Raw genomic sequence first — 16,179 nt, 5'->3', positions numbered from 1 at the left:
GTTTACATCTGTCCTACTTCATGTGTGTATTAAACATGTGTGAATTATATTTTTTTGTGTAAATATGGCTCAGAGAGTGGTGTTCAGTGTTACTTTGCAAAGTATTTGAAAGATTTAAAATAGTATTTGAACCCAGGACTGAATTCAACAGAATAGGTTATGGTGAGAAAAAAGTGTGTAAATGGTGTCTTCGATGTCAACAGCATATCCCCAAAACGACTGCAAAATGTGAAAAATAGTATCAAAGTTCAAGTATGAGCTTGAACTTTCTTTAAATTGGTTTGTTTTACCTTAGAATAGGCTAGATATAATTGTTTTCACCATATTGCTTAAGCAATCAAATCCTTTCAGACCTACACAATTTTATGGGGCCTAGTGGCTCTGGGTTTGTCTCTGTTCTGGACAAGGCTTATATATATATATATATATATCTATTACAATGGCAAGGTAGCTAGCTTATTGGTGCACTTGCAAATCACACTATTTTCTTATAAAGGTTACCACAAACATCCCTAAATAAAATGTTAGGACTGTCTGACTGTTTCAGAACAAGGGGCTGAGAATGAAGAGGAAGTGCAGGTTCAATGTGGACAGGGGCGAACGCCCAACCAAAAAACGGTCCAGCCAGCAGGCCATAACCAAAATGGTTTCCTTGGTGCTCCCTTGTCCTCAATTGACACAGAGCACTCTCCAGAAACTGCAGATTGAGAGTGAGGCTGACCCTGACTGGCCCACTCCTATGGAGACCAGGGCAATTTCAAAGATGTCAAGGAAAAAGGGCCTACCAACCCCCAAGATGGAGGACAAGGGAACCCAATGCGACATGGGATCAAAGAGGAAAAGGACAACTTTTTTCCAAGATCTGGATTCAGACGACCTTAGGACTGCTAAGAAGATCAAGGTCACCATGGCATCCGGGTCATACAGCTCCTTTGGCTCCTCCACATCAACAGACGCATCCACCAGCAGCGAGAGAACTGACTCTAAAGGTTCAGAAGTCTGTGATAAACACAAGACCAAAGTCCGGCGCAACCCACCACGCAGAGGTCAGACACATCGGTTATAATTTGCCTTAGGCTTGAGTGACCAGACACCACAGAGTGTTTCAATGAGATAATTCAACTCTGGCCAATTGTTGTAAAATGCAAATTCCTAAAGGCCTACAGGGCTGACTTACAGTAAGTCAAGGGGTCTGATTAGTATTATTGCTCTGTTTGTGCTCTTCTAGATCTGGTTATTGTCCTCAATGAAGCCTGTTAGACATTGAATAGCCTGATAAACAGTGTGTGGTTAGGGGAGGGACTGGGCTGTGTCCTTAACTGTGACATTTGTGTTGCAGCCAGTTTCACCTCGCTCTATAACGTGGGCAAGTTGCTGGGACAAGGAGGCTGTGGGTCCGTCTATGAGGGAACACGAAAGGAAGATGGGAGAGAAGTAATCATCCCTCCCTCTCTTTCCTCCCTCTTTAGATCTGTCCATCCACAGCATGAGACATTACCACAATTATGTTGATTATTCACAACGTGCTTCTCCCTTCTCCGTCACTCAGGTCGCCATTAAGTACATCCCTAAGGGTGTATCGGAGTACTACCTCACAATCGTAAGTACAGTCTGATAAATGTGTACGAGCCTACCCAACAAACCACAAAAACAGTCACATCGGAGTGCTAGCCTACCTAATAATTGTATGCACAGTCAGACCAATATAACGGCCCACTGTGCGCTGCCAATGCATGAAACGGTTGTTAATCAACCTTCCTCCGTTTAGCCTGGAACAACGCACAGGCTGCCCCTGGAGGTCGCCCTGATGCAGATCGTGTCGCGGCCCCCTGTCTGTGAACACGTGCTGGGGCTGGTGGATTGGTTCGAGCAGCCCAGGAAGTTCATCCTGGTCCTGGAGCGTCCCACCTCCTGCATGGACCTGTACGACTACTGTGAGACGATGGGTGGGAAGCTCAACGAGGCCATGGCGAGGGTCATCATGCTCCAGGTGGTTCTGGCGGTACGGCACTGCCGTGACCGCGGCGTCATCCACCGCGACATCAAAGTGGAGAACCTGCTGGTGCAGACGGACACTCTGAACGTCAAGCTCATCGACTTCGGCTGCGGGGATCTGCTGAGGGAGAAACTCTTCAGGGACTTTGCTGGTGAGAAGAGACGAAGACTGAATAGCATTGGTGTTGTGAGCTTCGGGCAAAGGAATGTAACCCCCTCACCCCCCATCTCTCCCCCCATCTGTCTCAGGCACTACAGAGTTCTCCCCCTGAGTGGGTTCTGGATGGAAAGTACCAGGGGCGCAAAGCCACCATCTGGTCCCTGGGTGTGCTTCTGTTTGGCCTGGTCAACGGTGACCTGCCCTTCAGGAAGGAGGCCGAAATCATCCGAGGACGCCTGCGCTTCAAGAGAGGGATCTCCAAAGGTATATAGTTGCAGCTGGGAGGAGAGTAGGCGTGTTTAGGGAGTAGGGTGCAATTTGGTACGGTTCCAATTACCAGCGCTTTATCTACACACTATCCAAAGCGATGACGACACAGTAGAAACACAGAATTGAACTATTTTGCATTGAAAAAATGGTTTAGGGTAAGATACATGATTAATAGAGTTTAAACTGAAGTTTGCAACAAGTGTGTTCTCTCTGTATATTTTTTTCTACTGTAACAAGATACCATTTGTGACTCTGTCTAATCCTATTGATCCATAGAATGCAGAGACCTGGTCCGCTGGTGCCTCAAGCAAGACCCTCTGAAGAGGCCCGTTCTGGAGCAGATCCTCCTGCACGACTGGCTGTCGGACTGGGCTTGCCCCTAAGTCCGTGTCCGTTGCAAATGCCATAAGAAATACTGATATGAAATACATTTATTACCGTGTCATCAAACAATGTCATGTCGCATACTTTATGTCATACCTATCAGATATTTTACAAAATCCATTTATCCATTCTATGATCTGACATCTCTTGTTTGTTACTCTCGTTTTTTTTGCAGTTTCTATAGCGATGTAAGCTAATTCAGGAGGGTAGGGGTGGGAACTTGATCGGAGTGGGGAGAGATTTTGGTCATTTGGAATTAGTAGCTGTTAGTACCAAAACAACATCCCCTTTTATGGTACTTAACTGGACAATTGGGTCTTAAAATTCTTTAGTGTTCCTCCAATGGAATTAGCCAAAGACAGCATCGAAAAAGAAGAAGGAAGAAGAGGACACCAAAAATGACCTGATATCACATTTGATCTGCGCAACCAACTGGGAATGAGGACTGAAATTCAAAGCAGCTCTCCAGGGAACAATTTTGCAGAACATGAAGGGACACTCCAATTGTAGATAGGACCTTCAAAACAACGCTGAGTTCTTACCCTCCTTTTGTGCTGCAAGGGCTTGAAGAGAGATTGTAACAGGGATAATGCTTGGAGATTTTGCTACTCTGATGAGGGAAAATATGTTTTTTATTCAACCCCTGTACAACATCTTACCTTCGCCTTTGAGCTGATGTTGACAAAGGGAGGATACAGAAACTCTCCATAGAATAACAACTTTAGGTTCCCCTAGACTGCACTGAGCCAGCTACCACTGTTCTAGTACTGAGCTTGAAGAGAACAACAGCCGAACTGGAAGGAAACTCCAACAGGAAGAGACCTTCAGAAAGACACCGCTGAGACCAGGTCTGACCTCCTCTGCTGCAAGGGCTTGAAGAGAGATAGTACTCGAGGGGAGTGAATTCCAATCGACCCCTTTACAGCATATTACTTTCACCTTTCAGTGTCTCCCGAGTGGCGCAGCGGTCTAAGGCACTGCATCACAGTGTAAGAGGCATCACTACAGTCCATGGATAGATTCCAGGCTGTATCACATCTGGCCGTGATTGGGAGTCCCATAGGGTGGCGCACAATTGGCCCAGTGTCGTCCGGGTTTGGCCGGGGTAGGCCGTCATTGTAAATAAGATTTTGTTTTTAATTGACTTGCCTAGTTAAATAAAGGTTATATATATATATATATATATATATATATTTTTTTTTTAATCAGCTGACACAGGAATGCCAATGACAGTTCTGAGCAGAAACACCAGTTTTGCCCTCCTCCCCCTTTAAAATGTAATATGATTAAAAACACATTTCACATCAGTGTCCTGGATGTAGTTAGGATTGTAAATCTTAGTATAAATCTTAGTTTAAGTGAAGTAAATTAGAGTTGAAAAATGGTGTCCTCAAGGAAATAAAAAAAACAATGAAGCACCCCAAATCTGTTGTCTGTTGTAGTTTTAGATGTCACATTTTATAGATACTATTTATGAGTAGGTAATAATAATCTGTAAGTGACTATCACATGTGAGTTGATTCATGTTTGATTAATGTACATTAACTCAAAACATATATACAAAATCTCTGAATTATCACTGAACTGAAATGTGTGTCTCAATAGCAACATGGATATAGAACAACATGCAGAGCAGTATCTTAAGAACGAGAAAACGACTCCAATTAGATTGCCTCAAAAGAACTACAACTCCCAACATTACGATACAGACATGTTAATGACGTATAAGGAAATGCCCTACGAAGATCCTTCACCCAAAAATGTAACGTGAGTAGCATGGAAACTGATTCAAAACTGACTTGTAAAACGCTTTTCGCTTAGAATTTGCACACAAAAGTACTTTGAATCAATACTTCATGCGAGGAACATGCTAGATAATGGAATCGCAAAGAAGCTTATGCGTTTGATGTCTTCATATCACTTACAATATTACTAGCCGCTCCCTTGTCTCCCGTTAAAATGGTCAGATATTGACCATTTCAAGGGAATGGATGCAGTAATTAACAATAACTTTAATTTCTGTTTATGTAATAACCTAGGTTACATCTCAGGTCGAAATAAGTGTATTTCTTTCCATCTTCAAATTGCCATAACCAATGCCAGAAGAAATGTCAATTTTCCCAAGAATTGCATTGAAGCCAGAAGTTCATGATTACTTGAGGAATGTCTTCATAAACAAGGAGGTGGGGTTCCCTTACCTGCTACACACACACACACACACACACACACACACACACACACACACACACACACACACACACATAGGGATATCTAAAAAATTGTGTTATTAAAGAGTTTCCAAGCCAGGGTCTGTTGTAGACCCACTTCCTCTCTGCTTACCTCATGTCAAAATAAAAGTCCTGCACATGCACATTTGTCCATATGTGGACAAATAAGGAATAACTTGTGGGGGACGTTTGTTTTGACATGAGGCAAGCAGAGAGGAAGTGGGGTATATAACAGACCAAAGTTTGGAAAGTATGTTTAATGATATGATCCTTTAGATATTTCCTCTCATAATGATCAACTGTCCTGCCCATCGGCAGGAAACTTGAAATGGAGTTGTATTTATTTTCTGGCTTCCCACGGACTGTTTTTTTTTTGCAACCCGGTACAATTTAAAGCAATTGCCTCCCGAGTGGTGCAGCGGTTTAAGGCACTGCTAGAGGCATCACTACAGACCGTGGTTCGTTCCCAGTCTGTGTCACAATCGGACATGTTCGAGAGTCCCATAGGGCGGCGCACAATTGGCCCAGCGTCGTCTGGGTTAGGGGAGGGTTTGGCCGGGGAGGGTAAGCAATCATTGTAAATAAGAATTTGTTCTTAACTGATTTGCCTAGTTAAATAAAGGTTAAATTGATTTTTTTTTTAGTATGGAAATACACCCGCGTTGCTAAAAGCACCTAGCACACACACACACACACACACTAATTAATGTGTTTGTGTTCATTGTTTTGATAGTGACTACATTTATGTTCTTTTTTCGAACAAGACGTTGGTTGACTTCTACTAGATGCAACTTTATTGTTCCTAAATGACATCTAAGCTTTGTCTCGCACTTGATCAGATCTCATCTATTTATGTACAGCTATCTGGGCATGTATTTCTCCTTCTCAGAGTAGCATTGCTGATCTAGGATCAGTTTGGCCTTTTAGATAATAATGAATCCAAATGTTATGGAAAGGGAGGCCCTGATCCTAGTTCTACTCTGAGATGCTTCATGAATATGGGCCCTGAAGTTCAAAGTGTCACCCATCAATGATCTGTTGAAATAGAGAAGTAATGTTCAGCTACTCGAACCTGACAACCCCTGTCCTATGTTTGGGTGCAGGTGCTGGCTGCAGTGAGTCAAGGAGAGGCAGAGCAGAGGTTCCAGAGGCTGCTGTCCTGCCTGTCCCACCCGCCTGCCTTGACCTGTGTACGAGCCAGCACTCACCTGGCTTCCCTGGAGGAGATCCAACACAGGCTTGTGGAGGAACTCAAACAGGTGGGGAGCAGTCTGCTTTCTGTGTTGCTGGCTCGTGGGGGTGGGATTGATTCACTGTAGGACATTAACTGAAATGTGCTTAAGTTCAAGGCTCCTTCTAGGCTATAGTGTGAGAGACAGATGGACTGAGTTTATTCCCTTCTACCGAAGTGTGCACCTGCACAGCTGATCACTCCCTGTCATCAATCAATCAATAAATCAAATATATTTATAAAACCTTTTTTACATCAGCAGTCATGGATTTAACAATGAGGGAAACTCCCTCCAGCCAATGCTTACACGAATCCAATGCTTTTAAATACATGGCAGGGTGCAAATGCACACTTTAGGAAAAGGGTGGAGAATCAGGACACAGCCATAGTGGACATGTCTATGGAGCAGTTTTGCCCGAAAACTTAACTACTTAAATTGTCTTTTTTTTTTATTGCTAAAGGTATTTTTTGTCCCGGTGGGTATGTTGTGTAAGAGCGTTTATGTCTGACTGTGTGTGTGTATACATTTATGATTTTCAACACTGTTTTCTTGTGTGTTGACGCCTCAGTGCGAGCTCTTCTAACCCTGCTACCTCTGTTCTTGCAGCAGCAGAAGTGTGACTCTCAGTCTGAAGACATTTCCGTTACTATTCTCCCCCACCCACACATTCCAGATGTGCTGCTTCTTCCTGTCATCGGGCCTAGGTAGGTCAGGAATGCCTGCAAAATGTCCGCCAAATACACTATATACAGTACCAGTCAAAAGTTTGGACACACCTACTCATTCCAGGTTTTTTTCTTTATTTTGAGTATTTTCTACGTTGTTGAATAATAGTGAAGACATCAAAACTATGAAATAACACATATAACACATATGGAATCATGTATTAACTGTTAAACAAATATATTTGAGATTCTTCAAAGTAGCCACCCTTTGCCTGGATGACAGCTTTATATACAAAAGTATGTGGACACCACTTTGAATTTGTGGATTTGGCTATTTAAGCCACGCCCGTTGCTGACAGGTGTATAAAATGTATACAATTTAACACAGCCATGCAATCTCCCTAGTCAAGCATTGGCAGTATAATGTCCTTACTGAAGAGCTCAGTGACTTTCAACATGACACCGTCATAGGATTCCTTCTTTCCAACAAGTCAGTTTGTCAAATTTCTGCCCTGCTAGAGCTGCCCCGGTCAACTGTAAGTGCTGTTATTGTCAAGTGAAAACGTCTAGGAGCAACAAGTTGTAGGCCTCACAAGCTCACAGAACGGGACCGCTGAAGTGTGTAGCACATAAAAATCGTCTGTCCTCAGTTGCAACACTCACCGAGTTCCAAACTGCCTCTGGAAGCAACGTCAGCACCAGAACTGTTCGTCAGGAGCTTCATGAAACGGGTTTCCTTGGCAGAGCAGCCGCACACAAGCCAGAGATCACTGTGCGCAATGCCAAGCGTCAGCTGGAGTGGTGTAAAGCTCACCATCATTGGACTCTGGAGCAGTGAAACACGTTCTCTGGAGTGATGAATCACGCTTCACCATCTGGCAGTCCGACAGACAAATCTGGTTTTGGCGGAAGCCAGGAGAACGCTACCTGTCCCAATGCATAGTGCCAACTGTAAATCTTAACGCTGCAGCATACAATGACATTCTAGACAATTCTGTACTTCCAACTTTGTGGCAACAGTTTAGGGAAGGCCATTTCCTGTTTCAGCATGACAATGCCCCCATGCACAAAGCGAGGTCCATACAGAAATGCTTTGTCAGGATCGGTGTGGAAGAACTTGACTGGCCTACACAGAGCCAAGACCTCAACCACATCGAACACCTTTGGGATGAATTAGAACGCCAACTGCGAGCCAAACCTTATCGCCCAACATCAGTGCCTGACCTCACTAATGCTCTTGTGGCCGAGAGGAAGCAAGTCCCTGCAGCAATGTTCCAACCTCTATTGGAAAGCCTTCCCAGAAGAGTGGAGGCTGTTATAGCAGCAAGGGGGGGGGACCAACTCTGTATTAATGCCCATGATTTTGGAATGAGATGTTCGACGAGCTGGTGTCCACATACTTTTGGTCGTGTAGTGTAAGAGTCCACTCCACAAAGGTAAGAGGGAAAAGCACTCTTTAACGATGTAAAAATCGAAGCTCTTGTCCAGGACTTTGCATGCAGCTTTCTGACTCTGAGCCTTCCTGGACCAGAGCTTAAGAAAAATCCCAAACCCTCTCCAAAATCACTCCCACCATGGCCACAACTACACATGATTTCATAAAATTACAGTAGAATGAACAATTTTCTTAATTGAACTCGCTATGCAAAAACTCGCTATGCACATTGGGTTTGACACTCTTATTATGTAACCAAATCAACAACAGAACTTAAAGACACAAAGAAAGCCCCGCATAAACCAACAATTGCTCGCAATGACATAAGGCAACTTTCTCTTCTGCTCTTAATCTTTCCAAGAATTTGTCCTTTGCTACTATTGATATGTATGTGTGTGGGGATAGCATATAAGTGGTACCTCTGATCATTAGCGCTGTTCATCACCTCATCACTCGTGTATGTGAAAGAAAAAGAGTTAATCTGAGTCCCAAATTGCACCCTTTTCCCTATGGACTCTGGTCAAAAATAGCGCACCACATAGGGAATTGGGTGCCATTTGGGACGTAACCATAGCAAATAAGCGGCATGTGAATGTGTTTTTACCACCCTTTTACTTTGCGCTCAGGCCTGTGGTCCAGCTCAGCTCGGAGGTCATAGTAGGCGCTCAGTGTGGCAGTGCTGTTCTGAGGGGAGCGCACGTCTTCGCCCCAGGGATCCTCGCCACACCCAAGTGTAAGAGGACTTCATGCACTCCAACTACAAGCCAAGGACGGCACCCTTTTTCTTCACTTCCTTAGTTGCCATTGGAACCTTTGACCGTAACGATTTGGTAGACCCTCGAGATCTTCTTCAATCATTTGAAGGGATACTAGTTGCGTTCACAACAGATGGTTCCGTTAGAACTGTTATCAGCAGTCTAGTGAAACAATAGCTTTGGGAATGAACATTATGGCCTGGACTGGAGGCACAATAATAGCGGCGTGTTTGGTCTCAGTCATGAAGACAGGACGTGGTGTAACATATCAATGTTGTGATACTAGTTGCCTTTACTGCAGATGATTGTGCAAGAACTGTAAAAAAAAACAAAAAAAACCTGTTGTCGGATCATTTTCTGTCTGTTTCAGTCATGAAGACAGGAGATGCTGTGTCTGTGTTCTCGGACCTGGAGGGGAAGTGCACACGGGGGAACAAGGACTTTAAGGGAAAGAAAGTGTTTGTGGGAAATGGAGTCGCTGAAATGGACCGCTCCAACATCTTCTGCTCAGACGAACCAGTCAAGTAGGCAGAGACACTTAGGTCTCGAATCTCTATTCAAAATTCTCTCAGAGCAGCGTTCCACTAGTTTGTTATAAAGGCTGCTATTTGGCTAGCACTTTATAGCACATCATAAAGTGGTAGTAACATGGTAATAGTATGGTTGCTATTGGAGTAAAGTTTTCATACAGACCAAGCCTCATTGAATGAAGCAGGCGCAGATACTCGATATCAATGCTCAGAAAGATTTAGTCCTAGTAAAAAGCGTACGCTAAGCTGTAAGACATGCTCAGGATTGAATATATTTTTATATTATATTTATATATTTATTTATATATTATATTTATATATATGTCACTGTTCTCTTCCCGTGTAGGGGCGTTGGTATTCGGATGGTAGAGCCCCTGTACCAGAGCCCCTCCTTCGATGGGGTACTACCCAGCCTGGCGTTCCTACAGGTACCTCTTGAACAGCAGTTTTTTTTGAGACGGCAGTAGATTCTCTGGATCGACGGTCGTAATCAGGGGCATCTCGTGTATCAAGAATCTCAGAGGAGGAGTGCTGATTTTAGAATCGGTTTTGATCACAACAAATAAGATCACATGGACATTGGGGACCTGGGCCTGTATCCACAAAGCATTTCAGAGTAGAGTGCTAGAGAAGCTAATCTTATCCTAGATTAGCACTCATAGCCTGAGCTGTTTTCCCCGTCTCTTTCTATGACTCTAGAACCTCCCATCGGTGGTGGTGGGTCACGTGCTGGGGCCCCGTCCTGGAGAGCGCATCCTGGATATGTGTGCCGCTCCCGGGGGGAAGACCTGCCATATTGCTGCCCTGATGGGGGGACAGGTGAGAGAGTGTGGGGGGGGGCTCTGCTGGGCTTTGAAGACCTTGAAGTTAAAGGTGCAATATGCAGAAATCACTACACAATTTCCTGGTTCCTAAAATTCTTATAGTTCGCCTAATTTCAGATTATGTGATAAAACAAGCAAGTATAGTGTAGAGAATCATTGTACCATCTAAACCACTGTGAAATATATTTTCCATAATCAAAACGATTGTATTTTCAGCTGTTTGAAGCTGGTGTACAAAACCGAAAGTGAAAGACACAAAAATAAAATTTAAGAACGGGAAGCATAGAAATAGCACACGTAGAACATATCTACCGCTTCTTAGGCTTTCTTTCAATAGGAATGACAGATCAAGAACTCACATTTCTATGTGAATTTGGTTGGGTCACCCAAAAAGTTACATATTGCAGCTTTAAAGGGACATTACACTTTCTGGTCAAAGTTTGTGAGATGTAAAGTAGTCTAAAGTGGTCTAATGTCACGACGAAGCCACGTCCCATTACGTCAGTTGTATAGATCCAGCTATATGGCTCCACCCCAAATAATTGAAAACAAAACTTTAATTTATGAGTAAAATGTCCCTTTAAGTTTCCATTTGCACATTACATCTACTTCTCCACAAGGTGGAGCTGTTGTGCAAGGTTGAGCTCTTCCCCACTGCTACCTGGAATGTTGTTTTTGCCTTTGCTGCCCACTTGGTTTGTACCTTGCAGGGAGAGGTAGTGGCCCTGGATAAGATCAGAGGCAAGGTGGAGCGCATCCGTCAGAACGCCAAAGCGCTGCATCTGGACTGCATCAAAGCCCACTGCTTCAATAGCATCAAGGCTGTGTGCACTGACCAGGCCCAGGACACTGAGGGTACGGAATGTAACTGATGGGATGCACATCCCAAATGGCACCCTAATCCCCTACGTAGTGCACTACTTTTGACCAGGGCCTAGGCAAAAGTAGTGCACTATAGGTAATCGGGTGCCGTTTAGAGCGCCGGCATGGACACCACTGCCGATTTCAATGTTATTCTCACCTCTCTACTTGGTTGGCTAGCGTGGTTACTAATTCAGAGACCTGGATACTTTCATGTCACCCTGTTTTCAGGTCCACCCTTCCCTCCACAGAGTTTTGACCGGGTGTTGCTGGATGCTCCATGTAGCGGTCTAGGCCAGAGACCCAGCATGGTCTGTACCTGGAACCTGAAGGAGATCTGCTCCTACCAGCCTCTACAGCGCAAGCTCTTCCACACCGTGCGTCACACACGCATACACACACACACACACACACACAGACGCATGCATGCCCGCTCGAGCACACTGTCCGTGACCAGTGCTGACCAGTAGAGGACAGTGTTGCCGAGCTTCAGTGTTCTAGAGCTCTGGGCTCCGATATACTCTGATGAAAAGCTTAAGTATAGCCGGCAGATGGATTACTGTGGGGAGATTAGGGTCCAATAGTGAGCACATCACTTATTCCAGCGGCACAAAGCGTTCCATCAGTGTCCACTGGAGTTTCCTTAAGGCCATTTAATATCTAGGCTCTGGAGAGACCGCAGTAAGGTAAAAGTGTGTGTGTACATAGCTGCACCAGCGTTTTGACAATGCAATGTCTATCTATTGAGCGATGAGGGCATGTTAAAGAGTGCTTACTGTGAGTGTGACCTTAGTGTGTGTGTGTGTGTGTGTGTGTATAATTGGCAGGCGGTACGGCTCCTGAAGAGAGGTGGAGTCCTGGTGTACAGCACCTGCACCGTGACTCTGTCAGAGAACGAGGAGCAGGTGGCCTGGGCCCTTAACACCTTCCCCTGCCTCACACTACAGCCTCAGGTAGCGCACACACATGCACACATAGCCTCAGGTAACAAACCTGTAAACACACACAGCCTCGGGTAACAAACCTGTAAACACACACAGCCTCGGGTAACAAACGGGTACGCACACAGCCTCAGGTAACAAATGTGTACACACACAGCCTCAGGTAACAAATGTGTACACACACAGCCTCAGGTAACAAATGTGTACACACACAGCCTCAGGTAACAAATGTGTACACACACAGCCTCAGGTAACAAATGTGTACACACACAGCCTCAGGTAACAAATGTGTACACACACAGCCTCAGGTAACAAATGTGTGCACACACAGCCTCAGGTAACAAATGTGTGCACACACAGCCTCAGGTAACAAATGTGTACACACACAGCCTCAGGTAACAAATGTGTACATACACACAGCCTCAGGTAACAAACGTGTACATACACACAGCCTCAGGTAACAAACGTGTACATACACACAGCCTCAGGTAACAAATGTGTACACACACAGCCTCAGGTAACAAATGTGTACACACACAGCCTCAGGTAACAAATGTGTACACACACAGCCTCAGGTAACAAATGTGTACACACACAGCCTCAGGTAACAAATGTGTACACACACAGCCTCAGGTAACAAATGTGTACACACACAGCCTCAGGTAACAAATGTGTGCACACACAGCCTCAGGTAACAAATGTGTGCACACACAGCCTCAGGTAACAAATGTGTGCACACACAGCCTCAGGTAACAAATGTGTACATACACACAGCCTCAGGTAACAAACGTGTACATACACACAGCCTCAGGTAACAAACGTGTACATACACACAGCCTCAGGTAACAAACGTGTACATACACACAGCCTCAGGTAACAAACGGGTACATACACACAGCCTCAGGTAACAAACGGGTACATACACACAGCCTCAGGTAACAAACGGGTACATACACACAGCCTCAGGTAACAAACGGGTACATACACACAGCCTCAGGTAACAAACGGGTACATACACACAGCCTCAGGTAACAAACGGGTACATACACACAGCCTCAGGTAACAAACGGGTACATACACACAGCCTCAGGTAACAAACGGGTACATACACACAGCCTCAGGTAACAAACGGGTACATACACACAGCCTCAGGTAACAAACGGGTACATACACACAGCCTCAGGTAACAAACGGGTACATACACACAGCCTCAGGTAACAAATGTGTACACACAGCCTCAGGTAACAAATGTGTGTACACAGCCTCAGGTAACAAATGTGTACACACACAGCCTCAGGTAACAGATGTACACATACAGCCTCAGGTAACAAACGTGTACATACACACAGCCTCAGGTAACAAATGTGTACACACAGCCTCAGGTAACAAACGTGCACACACAGCCTCAGGTAACAAATGTACACACACAGCCTCAGGTAACAAACGTGCACACACAGCCTCAGGTAACAAACGTGCACACACACAGCCTCAGGTAACAGATGTACACACACAGCCTCAGGTAACAAACGTACACACACAGCCTCAGGTAACAAATGTGTACGCACAGCCTCAGGTAACAAATGTGTACACACAGCCTCAGGTAACAAATGTGTACACACAGCCTCAGGTAACAAATGTGTACACACAGCCTCAGGTAACAAATGTGTACACACACAGCCTCAGGTAACAAATGGGTACGCACACACAGCCTCAGGTAACAAATGTACACATACAGCCTCAGGTAACAAATGTGTACACACGGCCTCAGGTAACAAATGTGTACACACGGCCTCAGGTAACAAATGTGTACACACAGCCTCAGGTAACGAACGTGTACATACACACAGCCTCAGGTAACAAATGTACATACACAGCCTCAGGTAACAAATGGGTACGCACACACAGCCTCAGGTAACAAATGTACACATACAGCCTCAGGTAACAAACGTGCACACACACAGCCTCAGGTAACAAATGTACACACACAGCCTCAGGTAACAAACGTGCACACACAGCCTCAGGTAACAGATGTACACACACAGCCTCAGGTAACAAACGTACACACACAGCCTCAGGTAACAAATGTACACACACAGCCTCAGGTAACAAACGTACACACACAGCCTCAGGTAACAAACGTACACACACAGCCTCAGGTAACAAACGTACACACACAGCCTCAGGTAACAAATGTACACACACAGCCTCAGGTAACAAATGTACACACACAGCCCCAGGTAACAAACGTGCACACACAGCCTCAGGTAACAAATGTACACACACAGCCTCAGGTAACAAATGTACACACACAGCCTCAGGTAACAAACGTACACACAAAGCCTCAGGTAACAAACGTGCACACACAGCCTCAGGTAACAAATGTACACACACAGCCTCAGGTAACAAACGTGCACACACAGCCTCAGGTAACAAATGTACATACACAGCCTCAGGTAACAAACGTGCACACACAGCCTCAGGTAACAAATGTACACACACAGCCTCAGGTAACAAACGTGCACACACAGCCTCAGGTAACAAATGTACATACACAGCCTCAGGTAACAAACGTGCACACACAAAAAGACTAACTACGGTGTCTCTCTCTCTCAGGAGCCCCACATCGGAGCAGAGGGCATGCTGGGAGCTGGCCTGTCACCTGAGCAGCTGCGTCTCCTCCAGAGGTTCAGTCCTGAGTTGGGCTGGAGCGCGGCCGAGGCCAGGGGAGAGGATGACAGCCCCACAGAACAGCCAGAGTCCCCAACCCCCCTCGCACACCGAGCCAACAAGGACACTATTGGCTTCTTCATTGCCAAGTTCCTGAAGAGCTGACAGGACTAGACTAGCAGTACCCTCCCCATCTGGTTAGAACCGAGCTGTTCTCCCTGCCTTCACACAGGGCCTGCAGAGAGGAATAATGGTGTTTACACCTCTCACTGTACTCAGGCAGGAGAGCATTTAGAACACACACTCCCTGTGCGGTTTACAACATCCACCTCTGTGCCTGCCTGGCTGCCTACTAAAACACTGGCCCATATAGGGATGACTTGTATAAACAGAGAGGGGAGGGAGGGAGGGAGGGATTGAGCAAGATGAAAAAACATTTATGGGCGAGTAAGGGAGAAAATGCGTAGGGTGGATGAGTATCGGCAAATGCAGTTCTGCTGCCGTTCGCCTCGTCGCCATGACAACAGTGACGACACAGCTGCCCTGGTGACAGCGAATTTGCTGGCTCTGGGAGTGTAGATCAGGAAGTAGCGTGCTGAAAGAGGTCACGAGGTATTAACAATTTACTGCCTTTTAGTTAGTGTTTTAAAAACAAGGAACCGGTATGGTTATTTTTTACAGGAACAAGATGGCATCACACAGCTATTCCTCAGTCTCTACATTGAACAGATTTTGTTACTTTACTTATCCCTTATTCTCTCAAATAAATTGAAAATAAACTAAATATGTATATTTGCATATTCTTCTTTGCTACTTTCTCATTCAATATTTGTGTATAAACATCCCCATATTGCTTGCAGTATCAAAACATTTATTTATTAAGTCGATTTGATCAAATGGATGAAGGTCAATGCGGGTGAAGGTCAACGTCATAAATCTACAAGTGTTCAGTACTAGTCAAACGTTTGGACACCTACTCATTCCAGGGTTTTTCCTTATTTTTGTTTGACTATTTTCTACATTGTGGAATAATAGTGAAGACATCAAATAACACATATGGAATCATGTAGTAACCAAAAAAGTGTTAAACAAATCAAAATATATTTTATATTTGAGATTATTCAAAGTAGCCACCCTTTGCCTTGATGACAGTTTTGCACACTCTTGGCATTTTCTCAACCAGCTTCATGAGGTAGTCACCTGGAATGCATTTCAATTAACAGGTGTACTTT

General features: G+C 44.8%; 2 protein-coding genes across 51 annotated transcripts; both read left to right on the top strand.

Moving 5' to 3' along the window:
* Nucleotides 1-1,482: 1,482 nt before the first annotated feature.
* Nucleotides 1,483-3,967, top strand: LOC118382899 (serine/threonine-protein kinase pim-3-like). Its single transcript, XM_052506073.1, has 4 exons — nt 1,483-1,600; nt 1,769-2,182; nt 2,254-2,419; nt 2,702-3,967. The coding sequence occupies exons 1-4, from the start codon at nt 1,487-1,489 to the stop codon at nt 2,806-2,808; spliced, it is 801 nt and encodes a 266-aa protein (XP_052362033.1). The 5' UTR covers nt 1,483-1,486; the 3' UTR covers nt 2,809-3,967.
* Nucleotides 3,968-4,474: 507 nt separating this feature from the next.
* On the top strand, nt 4,475-15,063 carry nsun6 (NOP2/Sun RNA methyltransferase 6). Of its 50 annotated transcripts, none has more exons than XR_008110979.1 (14): nt 4,476-4,576; nt 4,849-4,992; nt 6,141-6,296; nt 6,876-6,973; nt 8,996-9,102; nt 9,495-9,648; nt 10,001-10,082; nt 10,354-10,473; nt 11,189-11,333; nt 11,571-11,716; nt 12,167-12,913; nt 12,972-13,122; nt 13,371-13,743; nt 14,134-15,063. XR_008110979.1 is itself a non-coding variant. In XM_035760004.2 (11 exons), the coding sequence occupies exons 2-11, from the start codon at nt 4,906-4,908 to the stop codon at nt 12,356-12,358; spliced, it is 1,287 nt and encodes a 428-aa protein (XP_035615897.2). In that variant the 5' UTR covers nt 4,476-4,576; nt 4,849-4,905; the 3' UTR covers nt 12,359-12,974. The 50 variants fall into 50 exon arrangements, 4 of the variants coding, with proteins under 4 accessions (XP_035615897.2, XP_035615915.2, XP_035615924.2 ...); XR_008110977.1 differs by having other exon boundaries at nt 13,340-13,743; XR_008110975.1 differs by having other exon boundaries at nt 13,309-13,743.
* Nucleotides 15,064-16,179: the final 1,116 nt, after the last annotated feature.

Source organism: Oncorhynchus keta, chromosome 4 (genome assembly GCF_023373465.1).
Source record: "Oncorhynchus keta strain PuntledgeMale-10-30-2019 chromosome 4, Oket_V2, whole genome shotgun sequence".
Lineage (NCBI taxonomy): Eukaryota > Metazoa > Chordata > Actinopteri > Salmoniformes > Salmonidae > Oncorhynchus > Oncorhynchus keta.
This window is presented reverse-complemented; position numbering and strand designations above follow the sequence as displayed.

What these genes read in the sequence shown, in the direction of transcription:
- LOC118382899 (XM_052506073.1), top strand. Translation starts at nt 1,487, where the DNA reads ATGAGACATTACCACAATTATGTTGATTATTCACAACGTGCTTCTCCC. An exon ending in CGGAGTACTACCTCACAATC is followed by an intron (nt 1,601 to 1,768) that starts GTAAGTACAGTC and finishes TCCTCCGTTTAG; the next exon opens with CCTGGAACAACGCACAGGCT. An exon ending in GACTGAATAGCATTGGTGTT is followed by an intron (nt 2,183 to 2,253) that starts GTGAGCTTCGGG and finishes CAGGCACTACAG; the next exon opens with AGTTCTCCCCCTGAGTGGGT.
- nsun6 (XM_035760004.2), top strand. Translation starts at nt 4,906, where the DNA reads ATGCCAGAAGAAATGTCAATTTTCCCAAGAATTGCATTGAAGCCAGAA. An exon ending in ATGTCTTCATAAACAAGGAG is followed by an intron (nt 4,993 to 6,140) that starts GTGGGGTTCCCT and finishes GTTTGGGTGCAG; the next exon opens with GTGCTGGCTGCAGTGAGTCA. An exon ending in AGCGCAAGCTCTTCCACACC is followed by an intron (nt 11,717 to 12,166) that starts GTGCGTCACACA and finishes TATAATTGGCAG; the next exon opens with GCGGTACGGCTCCTGAAGAG.